This window comes from Antechinus flavipes, chromosome 3 (assembly GCF_016432865.1).
Source record: "Antechinus flavipes isolate AdamAnt ecotype Samford, QLD, Australia chromosome 3, AdamAnt_v2, whole genome shotgun sequence".
NCBI lineage: Eukaryota > Metazoa > Chordata > Mammalia > Dasyuromorphia > Dasyuridae > Antechinus > Antechinus flavipes.
This window is the reverse complement of record NC_067400.1, coordinates 370,828,886-370,855,732: the sequence shown is the minus strand read 5'-3', so window position 1 is coordinate 370,855,732 and position 26,847 is coordinate 370,828,886. Positions and strand designations below refer to the sequence as shown.

The 26,847-nt window shown below is 33.4% G+C and overlaps 1 protein-coding gene across 1 annotated transcript in view; it reads right to left on the bottom strand.

The window, feature by feature from the left end:
* Positions 1 to 26,847, bottom strand: part of ARHGAP15 (Rho GTPase activating protein 15) — an 844,282-nt gene that overhangs the window by 665,460 nt on the left and 151,975 nt on the right. Inside the window, exon 6 of the mRNA XM_051985817.1 lies at positions 9,029 to 9,118. Within this exon, the coding sequence (XP_051841777.1) occupies positions 9,029 to 9,118 (90 nt within the window). The remainder of the gene's footprint in view (positions 1 to 9,028; positions 9,119 to 26,847) is intronic.

Below are 26,847 nucleotides of genomic sequence, written 5' to 3'. Positions count from 1 at the left end.
TATTTGGAGTCCTGGAACTAGAGTAAGGAAAACTTGACTTCAGACCTACCCTCATACATAAGAAGCTTTAATTTCTTTCAATCTCAATTTTCTCTCCTACAAAAATAATATCTACTTCCCACTGTTGTCATAAGTCTATAATAATATTTGTAAAGCATATTGCAAACCTCTTAAAGTGTTATATAAATAGCAGTTTTTATGAAATTAATCATTATGAAGACAGAGCAACAATTCTCAAAAATTAGCAATAAATTAAGCTTCAAGTATCATATGACAATTCCCAGTTTTATTTTTCTTCTTATTATTAATTACTTATGGACCTAGAGGTTACATTTCTACAACTGAAATGATGATGACTTCAGTCTTCTACTTTAATAGTAACCTTCTATCCAATTTTGAGTAAATCTAACCAGAGAGATACTGTGGTAGTGTCCTCAGAGCTGCCCACTGAATCAGGTTTCTTCTAAGACCCAGCTTAAGTACTACTTACTGAGGGAAACCTTTCTTAGTCACCCACCCTCCTTCCCCCTATCTATTAATGCTTTCTATTCAAAGGTTACCTTATATTTTTGTATTTGATTTAAATGCTTTATATAACCTATACATAAGTAAGGGGCTGGTGGGTTAGGGATCCTGTTGTTCTGTATAGGTTACATACATCCAGGTAACTCCACATAAATGATTCTCTTAAAGAAACAAGAATAGATATCACCAACATATCCTTCCTTAACCCTTCCTTTTTCAAGGGAAGGCCTTGATACCTGCTAGGAAGGGAAGCAAGGAGTTTGGAGCCAGAGACTGGCCACTAAATGGTAAGCATCCTAGATCCAATTTGAATCCAGATCCTCCTGACTATATGGTCAGTGCTTTAGCCAATGTCCCACTTAGCGGCCTAAAGGCAGTGATAGCACAAGTGTGGGGCAAGAAGGTGAGATAACCGCTTAGGAAAAGGCTGCTTAGCTTTTGACTCACGTATTTCAGACATTCAGACTATTTTCACTGCCCAGGACAAAGATTTTATAATTGCTACATATGCTTCCCTGTATTTTTATGCCAGAGTCAGAAAGCACGATGATTTCAGGAATTTTTTTTTTTTTTTGGAAAGTCAAATTCTATAATCATTTCTAAGTGAGAACTAGGGGATAGAATATTCATTTACCTTTGAGACTTACATTAGCCATTGTTCCTTTTGCTTTATGTCCTAATTCATAGTTGTAATTCTCTTCCAGAGAAATCTAAAATGCGTAATTATATCAGGATAGAAGAGTGAAGAAGGTGATAGGGGTAGTACTTCAGTTTCAGATACAGCCTGACAATACTGCCATCCCTTAACATGGTTTTATTTAGTTATTACAACTGTCTCTCTGTAAATGACATTCAGGATTATTTAAGATTATGTTGTAATCCTTTTAATCCTCAGTGCTTTAAATTTCAGGCTAAACAACAAAGAGCAAACTAGCACTTAGCAAGAATGTTTAAAGCATGTGATTCAAACACAAATCTTTTTATACACCCCTCCTCTGATGAAAACCTAGTGTATCACATTTGTTAACCAGGCAAACTGGTTCAGTACTTCACTGCAAATCACTCTGTTGCTAAATGGGGTCTCTGACATCTTTAAACATGCCATAGTTCTTGTTGGTCATAACAAAAGCAGAATTAAACAAACAAAAAGTAAAAAAAAAAAAAATTAGCTAAGAAATTAACTTGCCCTTTATAGCCATGAAGTCTGTCACATACAACTCAGATACACAAATACAGACCTGAAAAGGAAAAATTACTGCAAATCTTTCAATCTTCATTTCCCTTTTTTATTAGCCTCTTTTCTTATATACTCTCTTCTCCAAGAAGCTTCTTGTAACTCCTTTGTTGGAATCCTTACTAACTGCTAACTAATTAGAGTTGATCTAATCTTACAAGAAGATGTTTTGGGCAGAACCTGAAACAAGGTACTAAGTAGAACTAAGTTCAATGAGTTCACACCTCCCTTGAAGCTCGTTGGGCCAGAGAGCACTATGGGAGAAAACCCATAATCCCTCTCTCTCGTATCCCACAATTCCTCCCTCTTGGATAAAAGAAACAGACAGAAGCTCTCGGTCAGATTTCAGTAGAGTTACGCCAGAAGCCCTCTCTCCGAGGCAAGGCAGAATATTTTCCACTTGGCTGGCTGGTGGCAGAAGTGCTCTGGAGAGAGGAAGACGCTACAAGTTGAGATTTCACCGGAATGACATGAAGACTGGAGCTGGCTGGAGGCTGAAGACAGCAGAGGCAGAGGCTGAAGGACCAGACCTTTGGATTTGGTGACATTCGGAGAGAGCTCTTGGAACCAAGCAGAGAGATAGGCCTCTAAGCTAACCGGGCTATATTGGAAATAATAAAAGATCTGAACTTTTATCACCTGGCTGCGTTTTGAGAAGAAAAAGATCACAACATTTTGGCGCCCAACGTGGGGCAAACAGATTCCCTCAGTGGATTTCAGTGGAAAAGCTCCGATCCGGATTCAAGTGGAAAAGCTCCGATCCTGATTCAAGTGGAAAAGCCTCTGATCCTGATCCAGTGGAAAAGACTCTTCAACCCAGAAATTAGGGTGAGTGCAACAAAGAAATTTTGTTAGAAGAGTTAAAGTAGAATTTCAGCTAAGATGGGACAGATATTTAGAAAACAGCCTGTTTCTGTTCAAGGAAAATGTTTAGAGAGCATTGTCAAAATTATGGAAAGCCAAGGTTTAATTATAAGTTTACAGCAAATCACTGAATTTTTACAAACTGTAAAGGACATATGTCCTTGTTTCTCTCTTGATAAGGAATTAGATCTAAATGAATGGAAATTGGTTGGAGAGGATCTTTGTCAATTCTATGATAAAAATGGGCCTAACTCAATAATTAATACATATAATGTAATACAATTGGCTATAAGAAGTTATTTAAGTGATAGAATGATGAAAAGGAAAGTACAGGAGGAAGAAATGCCAACTTTACTAGGTGAAAAGGAGGACGAATCAGATGAGAATGGAGTTAATTACAATTCTGAGTATGATACTTCACAGCAGGAGGAATTAGGTGATTCCACATCTCATGACCCTCCCTCCGCAATTAACCCTTCATGGGTGGAACAAGGGGGAGGGAGAGAGACAGAAACACAGTCAGCTTCTCCTGTAAAGCAGAATTTAACAAGATTAGAGAAAGCATTAATTAAGGCAAAAAATGAAGGAGAAGATATATCTGATTTTATAAATGCATATCCTGTGATTGAAGAGCTCAACTCCTCAGGTCAAAAAGAGAGAAAATACACTGCTTTTAATTTGGGAAAAATTAAAGATTTGAAAAAGGGTTGCACTCTTTATGGGGCTACATCATCTTATGTGAAGATGTTACTAGATAATTTGTCTTATGAAATCCTAACCCCGAATGACTGGAAATTCATAACGAAAACTTGTCTAGAACGGGACAAAATTTATTGTGGCTTTCGGAGTTTCATGAATTATGTAGGATTCAAGCCCAACGCAATAGGCAAACAGGAGCTATTGTACAAGTTGCTTTTGACCAACTAGCTGGTGAAGGTCAGTATGCAGAGAGCTCAGAACAGATTTATTATCCCATAACAGTATATGAGCAAATTTCTAAGGCTGCAATAAAAGCCTGGAATTCTCTCCCTGGACAGAAAGATGGAAATAATGCTTTCACAAAAATAGAGCAAGGTCCCAATGAACCTTTTGCAGATTTTGTGGGACGTTTACAAACAGCTGTAATAAGAACCATTGGAGACAATGCAGCAACAGAAATAATGACTAAACTTTTGGCTAAGGAAAATGCCAATGAGGTTTGCAAAAGAATTATATGGGGGCTAGACAAAGATGCTCCTTTAGAAGAAATCATAAGACGCTGTGCCACAGTGGGCACAAATGCTTATTATGCCCAGACTATGATGAACATGGAAAGACAAGGTCCTTCTTGGCAGAGGAATTCTAGAGAAACTCGTCGATGTTTTCAGTGCAGAAAAATTGGACATTTGAGAGCTCATTGTAGATATGGAGATAGAGTGAGAAGACAGGGTGAGAGAAAACCCAAAACCCCATGTCCACAGGCCTTTTAAGACAACAAGACAATATCCAATGCAAACAGCTCCAATGTAATTACCAGATGATGAGGAGAAATCCCAAAAGTGGTAAATAGAAGAGAATTAGATAGGTTAAGTGCTTGGGGAAGAGGATCTGCTTATATTTCCACAGATGAAGAAAGAATCAGATGGCTGACAATGAGACTGTCAAAAGGATTCTTAAAATCTTCAGAAATCATTGGGTTCCCTGAGATGAAAAATTGTTGATGAGACTTTTTGCAGTACTTCAGAGCTTACAGGAATTATTAGATTCCTGGCACATGAACTAATGGACAATGGATTCCTTATGGACTATTTCTAGGACTTATGGACATTTGTAAATTTTCAGGTCGATTTATGTTGTTACATTACTACTAGCCTGTGTTATATTACTATGTGCTTATGTATTTTAAGCAATTGCAAGAATCATTGGATTTCTTGAGATGAAAGATTGTTGATGAGACTTTTGCAGTAGTTAAATTTTCATGTTGATTCATGTTATTTGTTACATTACCACTAGCCTGTGTTATATTGCTGTATGCTTTTGTAAATTATGTATAATGCCTCCCATATTGATGGATTTATGTATACCATGTATATCTGTTACAAAGTTCTGGCCCATATTGATGGATTTATGTGTACCCCTTCAGAAACCCCCTATGTTTTAAAACAAAAGAAAGAGGGAGATGTTGGAATCCTTACTAACTGCTAACTAATTAGAGTTGATCTAATCTTACAAGAAGATGTTTTGGGCAGAACCTGAAACAAGGTACTAAGTAGAACTAAGTTCAATGAGTTCACACCTCCCTTGAAGCTCGTTGGGCCAGAGAGCACTATGGGAGAAAACCCATAATCCCTCTCTCTCGTATCCCACAATTCCTCCCTCTTGGATAAAAGAAACAGACAGAAGCTCTCGGTCAGATTTCAGTAGAGTTACGCCAGAAGCCCTCTCTCCGAGGCAAGGCAGAATATTTTCCACTTGGCTGGCTGGTGGCAGAAGTGCTCTGGAGAGAGGAAGACGCTACAAGTTGAGATTTCACCGGAATGACATGAAGACTGGAGCTGGCTGGAGGCTGAAGACAGCAGAGGCAGAGGCTGAAGGACCAGACCTTTGGATTTGGTGACATTCGGAGAGAGCTCTTGGAACCAAGCAGAGAGATAGGCCTCTAAGCTAACCGGGCTATATTGGAAATAATAAAAGATCTGAACTTTTATCACCTGGCTGCGTTTTGAGAAGAAAAAGCTCACCAACACTCCTTCCTTTTCTTTCTTTCAGAAAAAAGTGATAACTCTCTTCTCAAATAGAACTTTAACTGGCTCTTTCAAACTGTCATGTTTTATCTTCTGTCATACTTTCTGTAAAGGTAATTTTTATCTCTGTGAAGTCAGAGGCCACACTATTTTTAACCTTTGTATCTGCAAAATCTTAGATAGTACAATACCATACATATAATAGTTCCTCAAAATATATTTGTTAAATTGAATTTAATAATCATATTCTATTTTGTATTGCAACTATTTGTTCATATGCATTTCCTTTTCTATTAAAATGTAAGCTCCTTGAGGGCAAAAATTATTGTTGCTCCTACAATGTCTACTAAACTATCTTAGACATCATGGGCATTAAATAAATGTTTGTGGAATTAAATTTATCAGATATATAGAACCTATTGCTGAACTACTTAAACATTTTTGACAAATTTTCCATTTCTGTGTGAAATAATATCAGTAAAGAAGAATCATTTTTTGCTCGTTGATAAGCTATAGGATTCTCTGAAATCAGCCCTGTGGATATCAATATGATTTATTCAGGATTGTTCAATGGCTATACATTAATACTTAATTAATGTTAGCGCTCTTGCACTACTCCCTACTATTTTAAGAAATATCAAATGCACATTTAGACTTTGATGGAACTTTGATGGTAAAGGAAACAGAAGACTAAATGCTTACTCTTTGAAGATAAACTAGGAATATATAAATTCATGTGACCCAACAATATATGCAAATGCAGGAAATGCCTTAGCTTAGTATAGCACATGGGCGCTCCAGAGTTTTTCAAGCACATCTTACACAGACAATGATTTTTCCTATTAATTTCCTGTTCCATTTCCCTACATTCACTCTAATTACGGTGGTATATAATTGGTAATCCATCTGCTTTTTCAAGATAGATTTCTAAATTTAAAATTACTTCTAATTTTGCTTCTTTGATTTTTCTTGAACCAAAAATCTCAATAGTCATTTGCTATCTGTAATCTATAATTCATAGCCTCAGATTGAACACCAAGTCTAATTCAAACTTGGAATTCTAAAGCTATTTCTAATGTCACATATCAGCTGAAGTCATCATGGTCTTATTTCAGCCAGGAACAAACACTTTATTATTCTGTAGGTAATGAAATCCATGGGCGCAGGCACACACACACATACACACACACATACTCACACACATACTCTCACACACACACATTCAAAACATTCAACAATGCTTTAATACATGTTTTTGAGATATAATCATGTTTATTCTGATCATTTGAGGGAGGCCAGCTAATGTATCTAATCAAATATTGATGCAAGTCATCTAGATTTAGCTCTCTGGCAAATCCTTCTAGATCCTTTTTTTTTTCCCTAGTTAACAGAACTACGAATGCTATTTATAATGCTACATCAATAGATGGGTATTACAGACTTTTATTTAATCTATTGTATTCATGTGTTTTCAACATCAGAAAAAAATGAAGTGATTCACCTCAATAAAACATTTAAATATTTTATAAAATTTATATTGAATAGAACTAGAACTCTGACATTTGCAAAAAATACTTTTTGCTTAGGGTTTTTTTTTAAGGCTATAACATATGGCCATTGTGTCCATTCATTAATTTGTTCAACAAACTTTAACTAAGAACTTATTAAATGTAAGACATTACGCTAGGTACTCTGCAGGATATAAAGTTAAATAAACCAACAGGCATTTATTAAGACCTTGTTCCTATCCTCAATAAATTTACAATATAGTAATACAGATAAAAAAATAAATATAAACTAAATGAAAGAAGAAAAATATATTTCTTATTCTGTTTTTTAAGCTTTCTTCCCCCCAAAATTAACAAGAGTGAGAACATATAATTTATCATAGATTCTAACAGAATTCAGAGTACATGTTTTTTAAGTCTAAATTTGTTATACCTTACTGCCATAATAAGGGAGAATTGATCTAATTTTTAAGTAGCTACATATAGATAAGTTGATAAAAGAGGGACAAAGTAACAATTAAAATAAGAACAAAGATGTTTCTTGTGAATGAAAAAGAGTAGAGTGTCAGATCTGCACAGGGTAGAAAAATGCAAAGCTTTTTCTTTGCTATATTCTTTAGTAGATAACATTCTTTATTTACCCCAATACACTCCAACATATCTATAATCACATCTAGAAATAAAGAACTTAAAAGTCATATATGTTCTCTCATGCTTCATAATTCTTGCTGGACTTTTAAAAAATTTATTCTACATACTGGAAGCCTTTCTCTAATTCTCCACAAAGACTTATCCCAGTGTCTTATCTTGCTTGGTATAAGTTTGACTCTGGATTTTAGAAGGCTATCCTCCTCAGGAGTGCAAATACTGCCAGATTCCACAAATGAAGAGCTTCAAATCCATCTCTAGTAATATCCATGTTGACTTTTCTAGAATCAACCTATCTAAGTACACAGAGAACTCATTATCAGAAGTCTGGCCATTTGGTGATGAATTATTTGGCCATGACAATCAGTTTCCTCATATAGAGATAACAAAATGCCTAATTGTAGCATACCTTACATTTGTAAATCACACAATCTTTCCACTTTAAAGTATGACTATTAATTTAACAACAATTGGCATTTATTATACTCCTAAATGTAAAAAAGTACTAAACTAGGTGTATATTATATAAAAACAAAATGAAAAATAGATGCTGTTCTTTCTCAAAGAAATGACTACATTTTACTTGGAGGTAGAGATGAAAGTTAAGAGGATATAATATTCATATAGATAAATAAGAAAAAAAGTAATTGGAAGAAGGACACAATATTTTCAAATAGTAAATCAGCAAATATTTATTTAGTGCCCTACACCATCTTAAATACTAAGGATACCATTTATGGACTATTTAGGTAAATGACAAGTTCTTGGATACTTAAAATTAAAATAAATCACACATAATGATGAGATGAAGAGTGATACTTTTTTGGATGAGGGCAATCATATCTTAGGTTCATCAATTATTCCATTCCAAGAGTCTAATTATATGTAAACCTTTGTAATTTAGAATTTTATTTTTTCAAGCGATTAAGTTTGGATACTGCACACACACACACATACACACACAAATATATATATAAATATATTCCATGTAAACAAAGTTGCTTGTTTTCTGTTAAATGCAATTTTCTCAAATATAGAATTAAGCTCCTTTATGAATTCTGGTCCCTTTTTATCTTACCATCTCCCACCAGTGAACATACTGAGGAAATCACAAGCATAAATAGCAATTTAGCAAAACAAAACAACAACAAGGTAACCATACACAGTTGGAACTCAACTTATGCAAGCTTCTTGGGAACTTTCTATTTATTAAGGCTCTTTAGGTCAAGAATTCTAGGCATAAACCCAAAACAATTACCTGCCAACTTACAAAAACCAATTGAATACACACAGAACATTAATCAACAAATCAACACATCCTTAGTGTTTTGATAGGATTCAGTCACCAGAGCTTTTATTCATTAAAAAGCCCTAAAAATGGAAGTAACAACAATAAAAGATGATCTTTACTCAATTAATTCATAGCTACTAAAACTTTTAAACAGAAGTAACTAGTAATTGACTCAAAAAGAATTCATATTCATAAAAGGAGACACTAATAAATTGAATATTTACAATATACTTACCTGAAAGACATTTTTTCTGCTTGATTTTTCTTTGGTCCATTCAATTTGTGCTCCACATAAATCCAGACATTCTGGTTTGTGCCCAGTTTTCTATAAACAAAATTAAACATGAATAAAAACTTTTAAAAAACAAGGTGACATTTTAAAGCTCAAGAATTTTCTGTTATTAGTTAAATAGTATAATGTTTTTCCTAGCATCATAATATTCATATGCTAAGATATATGTACATATATCTTATCATGTTTCTAGTAAAAATCCAGTTTTAGGGACCTCAATTTATGTTTATTTTCACAACACATAATTAAGAACAATACTTAAGATGAACTCTGAATTTCCATGCAATAAAAAAAAAAAGATAATTAAAGGAATAGGTGAAATTATGACATGAAAAATGCTACTTTTTCACTAATTCTGATACTTTCCCAGTCTTATACATATTGCTATTGATAACTTTGTTTCAATAATTAGCAGAACTGATAAGTTCTAGAGTTATCTGGTCTAGATATGATGAACTGTGGTCTTATGAAAAATGTTAAGACTACTAAAGAGACTTGTATTAACATTGATCTTTTTAATTCTCTGTTTCCTCATTTGAAATGTTACATCATTACTCCAGCTAGGTGGTACAGTGAAGAGAGAACTGGGTTTTAAGTCAGAAGGACCACTAAAAATGTGGTATTAGAGTTTTATTAGCTGAATGACTGTGGGTAGGTCATTAACCTGTGACAGCCTCAGTTTCCTTCAAGGTAAAATGGGGACAATAAGAACACCTTTGGAATTGTTGTGAGGATTAAATGAGGTATTTGTAAAGCACTTAGCACAGTCCCTATTGCTTAGTAGATGCTATATAAATCTTTGTTCCTTTCCAATTTTAGTTCTGTGATTTTATGAAATTTACCCTTTTTCCCTGATGCAATTAAATAAGTCTTCAAATTCATCAATTATAAAACTAGAAATGTTATATCCTCTCAACAATTCATTTACTCTAAGGAATAATTTGAATCTGTCTCTCTCTCTCCCCTTTCTCTGTCTCTGTCTCTGTCTGTGTCTCTTTCTCTCTCTCTCTCTCTCTCTCTCTCTCTCTCTCTCTCTGCCCTACCACATATAAATATCCTAAACATACACATGTTTTCCTTTAATCAACTTCACTAAAGAAACATAAGGTTGTGTCATTTGAGAAAATAAAAACTATTAGTTTCATTTTTTTGTAAACTAAATCACTAAATTTTCACATATACTGCGTACATGTCATTTAAATGGATGCTATCCAATTATTTATAGTTTTTTATAAAGCTTTTTTAAAACAATAAATAATCATTACTTCATATTTTAACAATTGGATCTTCATATATGATGTTTACTCAGAGTAGATCATATCTCTCTATGATCTTTACTTTCTTAATATGGTCTTATACCTCAAATTTGGAAGTAATGTGGGGAATTATCTAATCCAAAGGAAAGAGATCTAGAGAAGTTTAAAAAAAGGCACTAAATTACACAAATAATAAGTTATAGAATTCAGGATTCATGAATCCAAAGCTAATTTTATTTTAATAAATGCCATAATAGGCATATATCAGGAGCTTGGAACTTTGTGGGCAAAAAAGGGATGTTAGTATATCCTATTGCCAAGAATAACCTTCTATCACATAGAGCAGGTTCCAAGGGAAACAAATGTTTGTAATTATGTGAGGGACTTAGGATTATCTCTGAGAAAGTAGCTTCATTGCTCTTATAAGTTGATGGGCAATTTGGGAGAGTGACCTGGAAACTTATGAGCACAGTAGAAGTTTTGGATTAAATGTTTAGTTTCAGGATCATAGCTATGCATTTGTCACTTAGAAGGAGAGCTGAGAGTGATTAGACATCATTGCAAGTAGGGGCTGGGATCTGGCCTAGTTACTAGTTCCATTTCTTGCCTTCCCACATAACGATGTACCAGCAAGGAACAAGCTATACCTGAAGCCTGAAAATCTGACTCAGTTCAGTATAGACTATCTGATTTGTAAACTTTGGAACTCCCTCTGTTTCCTGTTTCTTTAAACAAACAAATAACAATAAAATAATAGTCACTACACAACTTAGGCCAGATGGTTTATGTGACAGTGTTAAAAAATTACATTTCATTAGGCTATTATATTATGAAATTAAAGAATTGTCCAAATTTATTATAAAAAATTTTTGACTTATTGGTATATAATAATCTTTTAACAATGCTTATTATCATTCTAAAACAGCATAGGAATAATAATAAAACCGCATAATAATAGTTAGCATTTATATAGTATTTACTATATACCAGGCATAAATGCTTTATAATTATAATTATTATACTTATTGTGATCCACACAACAACCTTGAGAGGTAGGTTCTATAATTTAGAGATTTTTTAAAAAGACTCTATCTTTTATATATGAAAGTAGCACTATTGATTCACCACTATAAGTATAAGGATGTGGGCTTTGAGTTGCTTGATTAATCTGAAACATAGATTGTAACAGTGAAACTAATGGAAAGCTAAGGGATAGTAAGGATTTCCTAATGATGCAGCCCTGATCAGTGGTTAGATGTATTTACAATTCTCTAGCCTCATTCTTTATTATGAGTAACACTATGATTTAGGACTGCCTGTACCCAATAGGCAGTATAAATTGGACAAATACAGGGTGAAATTGAGGCAATATAAAAACATAAACTATCAATAAAAACCATAAAAAGAAAGAATTTCTTTTCAATCTGGACTCTGTATAAGAAATATTTCACACCATTGGTAAAAATCTTCTGTGGATAAGGATTCTCATGCTTTATGCCTCAGTCATATCTAGAACTCTCAAACACTCCTAAGGTAAAAATTATAGAATGTGATCTAGACTATTTCTGAATCATTATATCATTACAGACTCTCCTTTTTTGCTGTATTAAGAAAATATACCAAAGTTGGTACCTCTCCCCCAAAGATATCTTTAAGAAAAAGGCATTAACTCAACAAATTTCTCCCCTTGCTGTCTTCCTATGGGTCAGCATATGACTCATGACAGTGGATAATCATTCATCTTTTTCAGCCCCTAAAAAGGGGTATAAAAGGGTCAGTATTTTTCTATTAACAAATAAGGACTATCCAAGGTCAATAATTCTGTAGTTTGTCTTGTAAACATCTGGCTGCAATAATATTTTTTCTTTATCTTTATATAAAAGCTAAATTTTGTCTCCTTGTGTAGTCTTTCATACCAAAGTCAAGATGTGATTCATCTGTATACAGTAACAATTCTAGATTTCTTTAATTACAGGGCTAAATGTCTTATTTGAGGAGCAGCTAGATGATGCAATGGATAGACCACCAGCCCTGAAGTCAGGAGGACCTGAGTTCAAATGTGATCTCAGACACTTAACACGTCCTAGCTGTGTGACCCTGGACAAGTCACTTAACCCTAAATGCCTCAGCCAAAAAAAAAAAAAAAAAGTCTTATTTGATATAGTAAGCAGATCATTGAGTAGTTATATCTGTCAGCTTAGACTATATGATTTTAGCATACATGTGGTAAATATCTTTTATAACTGTAACCTTTAAGGTTGTGCTTAATTTAATTAAACGCTTGTAATCAATAAATAGCAGAATAATATATTCAGTACCATCTCAGTCATAAATACGATTGTGAATGTGTGACTTGAAATAAACAAGATTCTTAAAAAGACTTCATGTTAGTGATTTGATCAAGGATCCCATTCATTCATGCTGAGACTATTTTCATAAACATTTTGTAGAGATGAACAAGTAAATACATAGGTTAACAACTAGGAGAAGCTCATAGCTTCCCAGTTATTTTTTGGGGGGAGGAGGGGTGATGGTAATGAAGGATTAGGGGTTAGGATTCTTTATGTGGTTTCCATTCTTTTGGAAGATTTCCTTTTATGAAATGCATTGTAAATCAATATGTAAAGGCTTTAAGAATTAAGTTATTTCTAATACATATTGCATCTTTGTGCATTTGATTAGGTGAAGCTATTGCTGAGTTATTTTTCAGTCCAATACAACTCTCTGTGACTTAAGTTGGGGTTTTCTTGGCAAGGATACTTGGGGAGCTTGCCAGTTCCTCTCCATAGCATTTTGTAGAAGAGGAAACTTAAACAGAGTTAATTGACTTGCCCAGGGTCATTCAACTAGTAAATGCCTGGGGCCATATTTGTACTCAGGTCTTCCTGACTCTAGACTCAGTGTTCTATCCCTGTAACATGTAGCTGCCATTAAAGTGGTAGAGTCCAAAAATCTTAACTTTAGGTTTCTCTGATAAACCAACAAGCTGATAGAGTACTAAATGAAATGAACCATATCTTTACTGAAATTCTTGCTATAAATAAATCTAGAAGATATGAAGATGATTCTGATAAGTAGAATAATAGCCAACGATTCCATGAAAGCAGCAAATAAAGAAATACCAATAGTTTCATCAACAGAAACTTTTCCCATCATCAATGAGAATGGATTCCTATTTTATTATGAATAGATCTGCTCCATCTAATGAATGTTTGTTCTCCCCTTTCAAGCTTCCTCTATCAATTCTATTGAAAAAAATCAAGGTTGGTTTGTTCTTAAACCAAGCTCCTCAGAAAAACTCTTACAATCATGGCTTATCATTATTGGAAAGTTTCAGCCCTAACTAGCAACAAACTATCTGTTATCTAAGGGTCAAAGAGGCTTACAACCAGAATATTGGTCATTATATTTTTAATGTTTTTGGTTTTATATTTGACCAATGTATTTGGTCATCCATGAAACACAGTATAGAATTTCATCCAGTGCAGTATGGCCCTTTCCACTTCTTCAAAGAACCACAGAATGGCAAAAAAAAAAAAAAAAAAAAAAAAAAAAAAAAAAAAAAAAAAACCTTGCAAATTATGCTGAAAGTCACAGTTCTTAGTCCAGCTATAAACACTGATTTCTGTATTGTTATTCTTAATGTGAAACCTTTGTCCAATGACCAATAGATTGATAGGTGAGTAAAGGAAGTGAACCACATACTTATACAAATTCTCCCTCTAAATGAACTGGAACACTTAAATTTCTTTTGGCTATATTAGGCAGTTTGATAAAACTAGCTCCTTTAATCCTTTAATTTGCCACTCATGAGAATTTTTGAGATGTGAAAGGAATGGCAAATCAGATTCCCCTGCTTTTGGAAGAGCAAAGAATGGAAGTTGATCTCACAAATATAATAAAAATTATCATTTTATGGGATACCCAGGCTATGATCACTTTATTCTTAGCACCACCCTTCAATATCCTGATTTTTCTATTTCCTTGTTAGCAAATTGCTTGCATATGCTTCTCTTCTAATTGAAGAATCCCTTGCCTGAACCATCTCCCCTTTCTAACTCTCTGAACTTTTTTACTAGAGGGTTTACTACTTTATGGGTGCCCTCCTTATTCTTTCTTTAAATCCCCTTTCATGTACTATTTTTTCCACTAGAATGTAACCTCCCTTAAGGGTTTGCTTCCATTTGTAGCATGAGGAATTAGTATAGAACTTAACACATAATGAGGACTTGATAAATAATCTATCCATAATAATAAAAACACTAACACTAGAATCACTACTGCTACAATTACTATTATTGCTGCTGCTGCAAGTGCTGCTGCTGCTGCAAGTGCTGCTGCTGCTGCTGCTGCTGCTGCTACTACTACTACTACTACTACTACTACTACTACTACTATTATAAGCTTATATTTATATAATGCTCATTTTATGCTTTCTGGGCATGTCATGTACTGATGTATGCAAAAGTCCTTTAGAAGAAATGGAGCAATCCTCATAGACAGCATAGGGTTATTATCTCAGAAATGCTCAAATCCAAAGCAAATGGCTCAACATCACAGTAAGGTTGTATTCCAATCACTGATGTTGAAGAGAACAAAGTTGCTTAATTCTATGAAAATTTACAGCATCCCCTATATTATGGAGAAAAAAGATGACATAGGGGATTGGAATGCTAAAATAGGGAATCAAAAGATAATTGGGATAATAGGCAAGTTTAGCCTAGGAGTATAAAATGAAGCAAAGCAAAGTCTGATATAATTTTATCAAATTAACTCACTGTTCATAGCAAACACTCTGTTTCAGCAACTCAAAAAGAAATCACATGGAAATCATCAAATGGTCATTACTGCAATCAGAATGATTATGTATTTTGCATTCAGAAGTGAAGAAGCTCTGTGCAGTCAGATCAAGACCTAGAGCCTGTGGTTTGGATCATGAGTTTTTAATTGCAAAATTTTAATTTTAATTGAAGAATTAGTAGGAAATTCTTGTAGGAAAAACTGTCATACCATAGAGTTATGACCTAAATAATGTCCCTTTTTTATGTGTGTGTATGTATATATATATATATAAAACTTTCACTGAGGTAATGAAAAGATTTAAGGGATTAGATCTAGTAGATTATACAGGAGGCATCAATCAAAAATAACCCAAAGAAAAAGAAGAGCAACAAAGCAAAATGGCTGTCTCATGAATCTCTACAAATAATTGAGGAAAGAAGAAAAGCAATACGTAAAGAGAAGAGAGAAAGATATACCCAATAGAATTCTAGAGAATGGCCAAGAGTAAGAAGGTTTTCTTAAATTAACTCTGAAAAAAAAAATAGAAGAAAAAAATAAATGCTAAAGACAAGAGATCTGGTAGGGAAAATTGGAGATAACAAGGGAATGTTTTATGCAACAATGGGGATGATAAAAGACCAAAATGTTAAAAACTTCATAAAAGTAGAAGCTATTAAGAATTGTCAAGAATATATAGAACTATATAAGAAAGATCATTGATAATCATAATAGTGTAGCTCTGAATCTATTATCCTACATCTTGGACAGTGAAATCAAGGGGGCATTAGAAAGCCTTACTAACAATATGAATAGTGGAGGTGACAGAATTCTAGCTAAACTATTTAAAATTCTAAAAGATGATGCTGTTAAAAGTACTGTAGTCAATATGTCAGCAAATTTGGAAAATCAGCATTGGCCATTGAATTTGGAAAAGATCAGTTTACATCCTAATCCTTAAGAAGGGCAATGCCAAGGAAGGTTCAAACTATCACACAGTTGTGAATTCCACATACAGCAAAGTAATTCTTAAGATTTTGCAAGGTAGGTATCAGCAATATGTGAATTGAGAATTACCAAAAGTGCAGGAGGGTTAATGAAGAAGCAAAGGGATTAGAGACCAAATTGGCAATTTTAGCTGGATTATGGAGAAAGTAAGGGGTTCCAAACAAATAAACAAACAATGTTAGTTTCATTGACTACAATAAAGACTTGAATTGTGTTGATCACCATAAATTGTACCAACTTCAAAAAATTGATAATACCAGATCATCTTGTTTCCCATGAAACTTATATATGAGTCAAGAAATGATGGTTAGAATTAAATATGTAACAAATAATTGGTTTAACATTAGGAAAGAAGTGTAACAAGGCTTACTTGTCACCTTTTTAATTTAACCTATGCACAAAATACATCAAGCAAAATGCCAGACTGTGAATCAAAAGTTAGAATTGATTGCTGGGAGACATAACCAACAATCTCAGATATGAAGAAGATACCACTCTAATGGCAAAAAGTGAAGAAGAATTAAGAAACCTCTTAAAAAAGGGTGAAAGAGGAGAGTATAAAAGCTGGCATGAAGTTTAAGATAAAATGATAATAACAACAATACTAAGATTGTGGCATCTGGTCCTATTAGTTTCTGGCAAATAGAGGGAGAAAAAAATGGAACAGTGTCAGATTTTATATTCTTATGATCAAAAACTCACTGGAAATGATGACTACAGACATGAAATTAAAAGATAGTCATTGCAAGGAAAGCTATAACAAGTTTATATAGAATAAAAAAAGCAGAGATATCACTTTGCTGATAAAGGTCCTTGATTTTTCCAGTTATACTAGATAGCTGTGAAAGTTGGATTATCAGGAAAGCTTAATGTTGTAGAATTGTCATTTTCAAATTGATGTCCTGAAGAAGACTTTTGGACGATGAAGGGATCAAATCTGTCAATACTCAAAGAAATTATTTCTCTATTCATTGGAATATTGAAGTTGAAGCTTAAATACTTTGGACACATAAGAAGACAGAATTCATTGAAAAGGCTCTGATGCTGGGAAAGATTGAAGATAAAAGGAGAAAAGGATGACAGAAAATGAAATAGAAAGATAATGTCATGGAAATAACAAACATTAATTTGAATAGACTTTGGCAGACCCTGTAGGACAGAAGAGCCTGGCTTACTATGGTCATTGGGATCATAAAGAGTCAGATATGATGATTGACTAAATACTCTATGCCAGGTGCTTTACAATTATGGTTTCATTTAATCCTCACAAGAAATCTGGGAAGTTTTACAGCTGAAGAGATTGAGGCAAAAAGAAGTTGATTCTGAGGGTAGATTTGAATTCAACTCCTCCTAAAATCAGGCCAGTCACACTATCCATTGTGCCATCTAGTTGCCCATCCATCTATCTATTTATTTATCTATCCATCATTTCATGGGACAGTTGGCCATCTCTAGTGTATCTAAATCTACAATCCTGTGTTATTTACATGTTCATGATGAGCATAAGCAAAATGGTATTATATCATTTGTGCCAATATTTATTGTAGGAATTTAAATGTAAAGGAAAGAAAATAAACATTTATTAAGTATCTGATGTATATTAAGCACCAGGCAAAGCACTTTAAAATATTATTTCATTTGATCTTTATAATAACTCTATGAGGTAGCTGCTACCATAATCTCCATTTTACATTGGAAGAAACTCAGCAGACAGAATTTAAGTAAATTTCCTATGATTATATAACTACTGAGTAGCTAGGACAGGAGGAAAGGGGAGGGAAGGAAAGGAAAGGAGGGAAGAGGAGGAAAAGGAAGGGCTAGATTCTATTCACTGCACCTTCTAAGTGAAGAAGAGAAATTCTATGAAAAACTTGACAAGATCAATCCCACAAACATTTATTAAGTATTTATGGTCATCCAAGCTAAGGCAACATATATCTTGAGAATTAGTATCTTCAAAGTGAAGTTGGGCAAAAAGGAGAGCAGTGAAACTATGTTTCCATTATAAGTTTGAAACATGCTTCCCTGTATCAAAATGAAGAAATCAGAGTTTGTGCACTGCCCAAAACATCCTTGTTTCTAACTTACTTAGGTAATTATTTCACAAGTCATTAAACATTTTAATCTTTTTTTAAATAGCTATTTTGATATATGAGAAATAATTGATTAGAATATAAGCCACTTGATGGCAGGAATTATATCACTTTTGCATTTGTAGTGCCTAGAACATTGTCGAGTACATAGATATTCAACAAATGTTTTTGATTAACAGCCAATAGTCATATCTGATACGTAAGTGATTCTTTAAAGTTCATAAAATACTTTATGTTGCCTCATTTGATTCTCCTAATAACGTTATAAAGTAAATGTTTCAGATGTTATTTATTTATTTACTGATAAGGAAAGTAAGGCTCAGTAAAAGACAAGATACATCTTCCATGTAATCACCTTGTTTCAAGTCAATGCTATCTTCATTGTATTATGTGCTTCTCAAAATAGAGCTATCATTTCAGGGTTGCTGGCTACCTGTTCAGTCAGAGCATTATCAAAGCAAATGTCAAAATCAAAATCACACTAGAAGAAAGGATAATGAAAAGAAGCTCTTGTATACAATTGTACCATCTCCCATCTTACTTAAACAATAAATTATGAGTAGACAAAAGTAAAGAGAATACTACAATGAAGATGCAATGAATTCCCAAAAAATGTTCTGTTTAAATTCTAAAGCATCTTACCACATGAAAAGATATGAAAACCAAAGGCAACATATTCCTTGTTTAGAAGACAATTTCATTTACAAAATATTATGGATAATGATAGAATAGTACAATTAGGGAAATTGTACAATTATGATAGAAAAACCTCAGAGACATAATAAATTTTCCCCATAAAACAAATAAAGAAATAAATACTTTTACTATGAAGGGATACACAAATAGGAGAGCAATCCTCACATTATTCTGGTAGAAATTTACTGGAAGACTGAGCTAATTTTAGAATTCCATAACCACAGAAGGCTATGAAGAATTTGGAGAGAATTCAGAGAAGAACTGCAAAGATGATGTGTTGTCATTTTGAAAGCCATACAAGGAAAAAGCTAAACCATGAAGAATTCTTAGTCCTACAGAAAAGAAGGGGTGATTCAAAAACAGTTTGTTAAGCATATAACATTTTTACATAGAAAATGGTGACCAGCAGATCATCTTCATTAATGTTTCACTAAAATGGTATAGATTTAACCATGACATTGGAAACTTTGGTTAATGACAATATAGAAAGCTAAAGGCCTGAAATGAATCATTGTGTTCTGAACTGCATTTTTCAGAAAAACTGGGAGGTCTTTGTTGGGAGGGTATTTGACCTCTTTTGGAAACTGGAGTCACCTAGTACAAATTTATTTGAATTACACCCCAAATATCTAAAGCCATTAAGTCAGTCAGTCAGTGAATAATGTTAAGCATGCTTTGCACTGTGCTAAGTGCTAGGAATACAAATAGAAACAGGAAGAAAGAAAATTTCTGCCTCCTAGCAGTTAACATTCTAATGAGGAAAACATCATAGAAAAAGTTGACTGAAAAGGGACATTATGGAGATTTGAGGGGAGGAGTTATAGTTAGAGGGGGCATCTGGCACTGGGTAAAGTAGAGAAAGTAGGTGGAGATAAGAAAACATGAAACATAACAAGAAATACATTCTTGGCCTGAGCTTCAGAAGTTCCAACCAATCAATAAGAAGATGAGACCTTGGGTCTGATCAGAGAGTTCTGTCAATATGCAAAATACAAAGAAGGTCTTACTAACAAATTCACATAAGACACTAAATCAGTGTATATCTGTGTATGTGTGTATGTGCTTGTGTGCTTATTGCCTTTGGTGGGGTCTAAATCTGATTCCATCAATTTGTGAAATTCTCTGTAAGGAAATTCCTATAGCTCATTAATTTTTAGAAGAATACTTATAGCATTAATAAATTAGGGGTAGGTAAGTGGTTCAGTACATAGGTAACTGGAATCAGGAAGACCTGAACTCAATTCTAATCTCAGCCATTTCCTATCAGTATAATCCTGGACCAGTCATTTAATCTCTTTTTTGCCCTTTATAAATGTTAATTATTGATGATGATGATGATGATGATGATGATGATTTGTTGTTGTTATGGGACTTGTCCACAATTACATTGTATGTCAATGGTGAGACTTGAAACTTTATTTACTTGACTCCCAGCTATTCATCACGTCACACTGTCTTTTACAACTTTATTACTAGTAGTTTGTATTCTAGAAAGTAAATGCAGATTTATTTCTGTCATTTACAAACGTGAAACCTAAAATCAATTTTTAAAATCTGATAGTTTTACTCCTACCAAACTGATCATGTAGGAGGATAAAAAAACACCAAGTGTCATTGGCTTAAAATTGCTTGGGAGAGAATGTGAGATATATATTTACATTCTACATATTATGCTGTGCATTTTAACCAGGTTTTTTTTTTTTGCTTTTTAAAAAATAATAATACATGTTGACAGTTATTATGTTGTATACTACATTAATTTTGCTTCCACTTTGTATTAATTTGACTGAGGTTCTTTGCATTTTTTAAATAATTCTCTTATCTGTTGTGGTCATATCAAATTTTTTAAAAGCCTCATACTCTTTGCTTTTCATGTAGAAGACCACTTACACTTAAATTTGAAAAACATGAAGGTTAAGGATATAATAGTTGTTTACAATCTGGAATTACTGTTATTATATATTTAAATCCCATTGGGTTAGTAGAGATAAAAAGCTATGAAAAGAGAAAAAAAATACAATTTTTTTCACAATAGCCTTGACATCTTAGTCATTGTTGAAGGGACCAGAAGGTAAAAATGCTCTGCCAACATAAAACAGGACAAAACAAAACAAAACAAAACAAAACTCTTTGTTTTGGTACAATCTCCTAATGATTTGTTTGCTGATTTGTGCCTTGAGTCAATGTACCCAGCACTTATTCTTTTAGAATATTGATTAAAAAAAGCATTTTCATTCAGTAAGTAAATTTTCAGAAGGACCAATAACCTAATATTAAATACCCAAGAGCAAATACTTGCTCAGGAAAAAGAAAAATCTGTGAATTTCTAAAGTCATTTTTTAAGCATGCAAGCATATTGTATCACATGACCAACTATAATTCAGTTGTATTACTTTGGCCAAAATGATAAACCTCAGAGAGTCAAGCTTTATAATGAAAATAGATCTCTGGGACAGCCTAAGGTGAAGTTTGCTTAAGGATAATACACTATTATCCATTTATGTAGCATCATATCAATTTCATAGGTTTTCTGGTTATTAAAAGTCATGTAAGATGCAGTATTTATGGTGGTTAATGATCAGATCTGGAGAAAATTATAAAAATCCATCTATACTGTATAATGCAAAGAACTAGACCTCATTTGTATTTATATCAGTTGCTTGATTTAATTTTTGATTAGAAAGAGGTTTTTGTTAATAAAATACAGGAATACATTATCCTGTCCTCTGCTTTCCCTCCCTTTCCTCTTCCCCTTAGGTTTTATGTTATCATTTTGTCTAATTATTAGAAATGATGAGGCCATATGGTAGTGTAAACCACAAAATGATGGGGGGGGGGATAAGACCATATATTTAAAATTGAAAAAAAAAAAACCAACAACAAACCTTCCTCAGTAATAACTATCCTCTCCACTCTTCTCTCCCTTCCCTGAATAAGATCTCTTATGTGAGCCTAATGTGAAAAATAAGCTAACTCTTAATAATCTGATATTTCTTCAATAAGATGATGAAGTTGATTGGGACATTTCCAGTTTTTTTTTTGAAGGTATCAAGGTAAGGAAAAAGGAACTCTTTTTGTAAAAATAAAGAAAGATATTCTCTTTGTAAAACTAAAGTCTTCCCATATTCACTTTGTCCACAATATTTAATAATTAATGAATAGTTTTCTGATTAAAAACTATTTTGATCTTTTTGCTAAATCATCATTTTATTGTCATAAATAACTTCATTTTGCTATTAAAGTCATACAATATTGAATGAACATTGATTTTATTACATTATTTAAGTAATGCTTGCGTTCACTTTTCTTGGAAGTAAACAATATTAAAAAAATAAACAGATTACTTTAATGAGCCCTTTTATAATATTCCTTTTTAGCTTTCAAGGTTATAGAAGGATGAATGGTTTCAAAGAGCAAACATTACATTAAATGTCTTGAAAAGTTTTCTTTTATTCAAAGTAGTATTGTTGATTTCCTATTGCTCTTAAAGATTTTTGAGTGTTGCATAAGATATAATTTTTAAATACTTTTAACATATGTGGATTATTCAGAACAGTATGAGTAATAAATTACCTCTTTCGGAGGCAAGTTAAACTTCTAATATATTTATAATGTTTCTGAAATTATGTGATGTGTTATAATAGTGTTATCACACTCTCTATGCAGCCTTTGACATTTTAGATTAACCTTGTGTTCTAAATACTCTCTTCTTTCTAGGTTTTCATGACACTATTCTCTTACCTGGTTCTCTTATCTCACAATTTCCTAGTATTCTTTGCTCAGATCATGATCACTAACTTTGTTTATTTTAGTCCCTTTTTTCTCCTTTCATGCTCTCGCATGGGAGAATGACATCAGCTCCCAATCGGAATTAAGATGTTCCCAAAGCCCATATCTCTGGCCTGAACCTCTCCTGTGCTCAGATCTTGTATCACAAACTGTACATCTCAGGCTGAAGGTCTCAAATATTTCAAACTCAACAAACCCAGAATTAAAACTCATGATCTTTACTCCTCCCTCCCACATACCTAGAATTCTCTCCTCTTCCAAATTTTCTGTTACTACTGAGGGTACTTTTATTGTTCCAGTCTCCCAGGCTTCCAGCCTTAGTGATATCCTTGCCTCCCCTCTCATATCTACATATCTACACATCTCTACACATCTAATTTGTTAACTTAAGTCTCGTGATTTTCCCCACTACAAAACCATTTGAATTAGCTGTTACTTTGGTTTAAGCCTCCATTGCATTATTTGTGGACTATTGCAATAGCCTTCTGGCTGCCACTCTTTTCTCAATCCATTCTTTATTCAACTATCAAAGTGATTTTCCTAGAGTATCACTCCATGGCCAATAACCCTTAGTGGGTTCCCCAAGTGTAAAATCGATTTTTCACTGAAAACTCTTCACATGCTAGATCCTTCTTCCCATTCCAGTCTTCTTCCATTTTGCTCCTCTCCCTACATACTATGAAAGAAAGGGATATTTGGGACATGTAAGGAAGACCAATAGCTCTGCCAAGCCCTTTTCAGGGCTGCTCATCTGTCGTTGGTGCTCACCTGGCACTCTACTCTTACCTATGGCACCAAGAAGTCTATGATTGCCATACCTGGTAAACCATTTCATCAGAAAGGCTCAATCACCTGAAGGGTAATCTGATAGTTTCAAAAGCAGCGGAAGCAGGTCTTGTGGAATGCTTAAAGCTTGGTTGGATGTTGAAGGCACCAAGGTCATTCACTGCATCCCCGCCACTGGACATCAATGACCAGAAGAGGGAATGAGCTTGACAGTTTTGTGTGCCGGGTGAAGTCATTGCTCCTTCTGCCATATTCTTTCAGCTCCATTCCCCCAAACTCTTGCTTAATTCATATCTGCAGGTTGGCTGAAGCTTCCTCATCCCTGCTACTTCTTAATCTCTTTTCAGACTACTATAAAGAATCTTTCTATTCCTTGCCCTGTTGGCACAATTTTTTAGTAGATCTTTCCATCTGGTTCTGTTGAGGACCTTTTCTCTTGAGAAGCAGACCGGCAGAAGGGACTTGGGTTCCAAAAGCACCTCAGATGCTTACTATGTAACCCCAGACATATAAATTTTCATCTCTGTATCTCAGTTTCCTCATCTAATAAATTAAGGGATATAAAAATGGATATTAAGGTTCCTTCCAGCTCTACAGTTGCAATCTTATCTTTAAAATAAACTTCCCTAAATCATCAACCTTTTGCAAAAGCACTTCTTTCACTTCTTCAAATGAATTTACTGGATTTAAATTTGCTTTCTTCTACTACTTTGATTCAAGGGAGAGAATGTTCGTTCCTATTCCATCATAACTCAACATTATCTCTTCTCTTAAAATACATACTATTTACCATATATGCTCCACAATGAGTCAGTCACCAAGCATTTAATAAGTACCAGTACCCGTGCTAAATACCGAGGATACAAACACAAATAAAAAGGAGAGTCCCTGTCTTTAAGAAGTTTATATCCTTCTAAGGGAAAACAATATATAAAAGGGGATCTAAAAATTGAGAGATAGTGAGGGGATGGTAGCTAAGTCCAGAGAATAAGGGATGAATGGTCCAAAATGGAAGCTCTAAGAAGAACCACCAATAGGAGAAGTAGTCAGAAAGATTGCAGTAAGGAGGCAGAGGAGGCAGAATGACATAGTCCTGACTATGAGTAACAACTGCTCTAGGATTCTGCAAAATGGAGGTGTCGGGAAGAATCCGCCAATGAGAAGGGAGCTGTAAGAACAGCAAGCATCAAAAGGTTGTGCAGTCACTAATTCAACATTGTCAAATACCAACTTCCAAGATAATGTAACATCTGACTCACAATCTTTTTCTCTACCCTATTTCTTGTCATCGTACTTAATAACTACAACTTTTGCTTCAGTTACTAATGCAATACCTTCTCTTTGCTCTCTTCAGCTTCAATGATTATACTGCATCACACTATTCAATCTTAGTTACTTTTATCTATGAAGAGGAGAAGTAATACAGCAGGAAATAGGCTGAAATAACTTCTTCCTACCTCTTTCAGTCTCACCAAACAATCTCGTCTCCTACTTTTTAGGGAATTCTGATCCAACAATTATTCCTTCAATTCATTTTCTTTTCCATTCTAAAAATTTGCCCTCCTGAATTTTTTTTTTGGATATTTCTAAGTCTGTCCTTTTCTTTTCCAAGCCTAACAAACTTTTATAAGGTGTTTTTCTGCAAACTATAGCCCTTCATTGTGTTAGTTATTTCCTTTTTTAAAAAATTCATCAATAATTTTTAAAAGTGAACAATTTTTATATGAATTAATTGATGCTTTTAATTTGGATAGAATATTCAAACACACTTGACACAGTATGTTCCCCAAGAAAATATTTTATTATTAATAGAAAGGATCACAAGATCATAGATATAGAGCTGAAGGGAAACAAGGAAGCCACATAGTATAACCCACTTAATTTTGCATAATAGGAGACTGAGGTCCAGAGAAATAAAATGACTTTCCCAAAGTTATATAGGTAAAAGTTCTTCTGAGGACATACTCAAACATTATTTTCACTTAGACATTCTGGGCTGCCTTTTAATTTTGACAATGTACTACTGTTTTATTTGACCAGAGTTTTATTATTTCTCCAAATATTGTTATGGCCACTGCCTATGCCATTTTTTTGGTTCTGCTTCCATCATTTTGTATTACTTCATGCAAGATTATCAATGTTTTCCTTAATTCTTCATAATTTTCAAGGTTTTTGGTAGAGTAATATTAAATTATAAATACATATAATATATTCATCCATTCCCCAATTGTTAGGCATACATATTGCTTCTATCATTATATCATTATAAACAATGTTTCTATGAACAATTTTTCTATGTATGGGGTTTTTTTCTTTCTGTCAGTTACATCGCTAGAATATAGTCCCAGTGGTAGAATCTTGGAGTTAAAAGTTATGAACAGTTTGGTAACTTTCTTGAATAATTCAAATTGTTTTCCTAATAAAAATCAATTCACAACTCTGCCTTCCCAAAATGACTTTCAAAAAGAGTATTTTTCAGCTTAAAGAACCTTTGTTGGTCAGATGATTGTTAGTTGGTATATAAGGGTTGTTTGCATTCATATTTGTTTATTGTCAGATATTTTAAACATTTTAGGTAATTGTGTATAGTTTTCATTTATTTTAAAAATTATTTCCTTTGATCACTTTTGGAAATGGTATTTAATCTTATTTATTTATGCCAATTTTGTATAGATATTATACATTGACATTACGTTAGAGATGAATATAATCATTTTTTCTACTCTTATTCTAATTAAATTTGTTTTATTTTTGTGTTTAATTTAATATAATTAAGATTATTGTTCTCTATCATTTATCTGTTTTGAATGTATATGAATATAATTATGAACTATATTTTCAATTTTTCAATAATTTTTTATGGTTTGACTTTTTATAGTAGGATTATCTATCCATCTAGAATTTACTGGAACCTTAATTGAAAAGTACATTTATAGAAATAGACATAGACAAATAGTTAGACAGATAGGTAGGTAGATAAGCCATTCATAGAACCTGACTTTTCAGCTCAAAAGTCAGGCAATTTATGCCCTTACTACAACTATACTATTCACAGATATAAAGTCTGTTAAATTCTTCTTCATATCAATTAAATGGATTTCACTCTCTAAAATATTTAAAGAGATTGGATACCAGAATGGAGTGACTGGATTTAGACTCTAGCCCCCAAGCTATGCTCTGGGCACATTTAGCCTGTAGGCATCCTGAACTTTAAAGTTTAAAAATGAAAAGATAACCAGAAATTCATATTTGCCAGTTGTCTAGGTATAAATTAATCTGCTTGGATGTTTATCTGTATATTTCTCTATGTGAGTGGACTAATGAGTTCTCTGCAACTCATTCTCATTCTCAACAT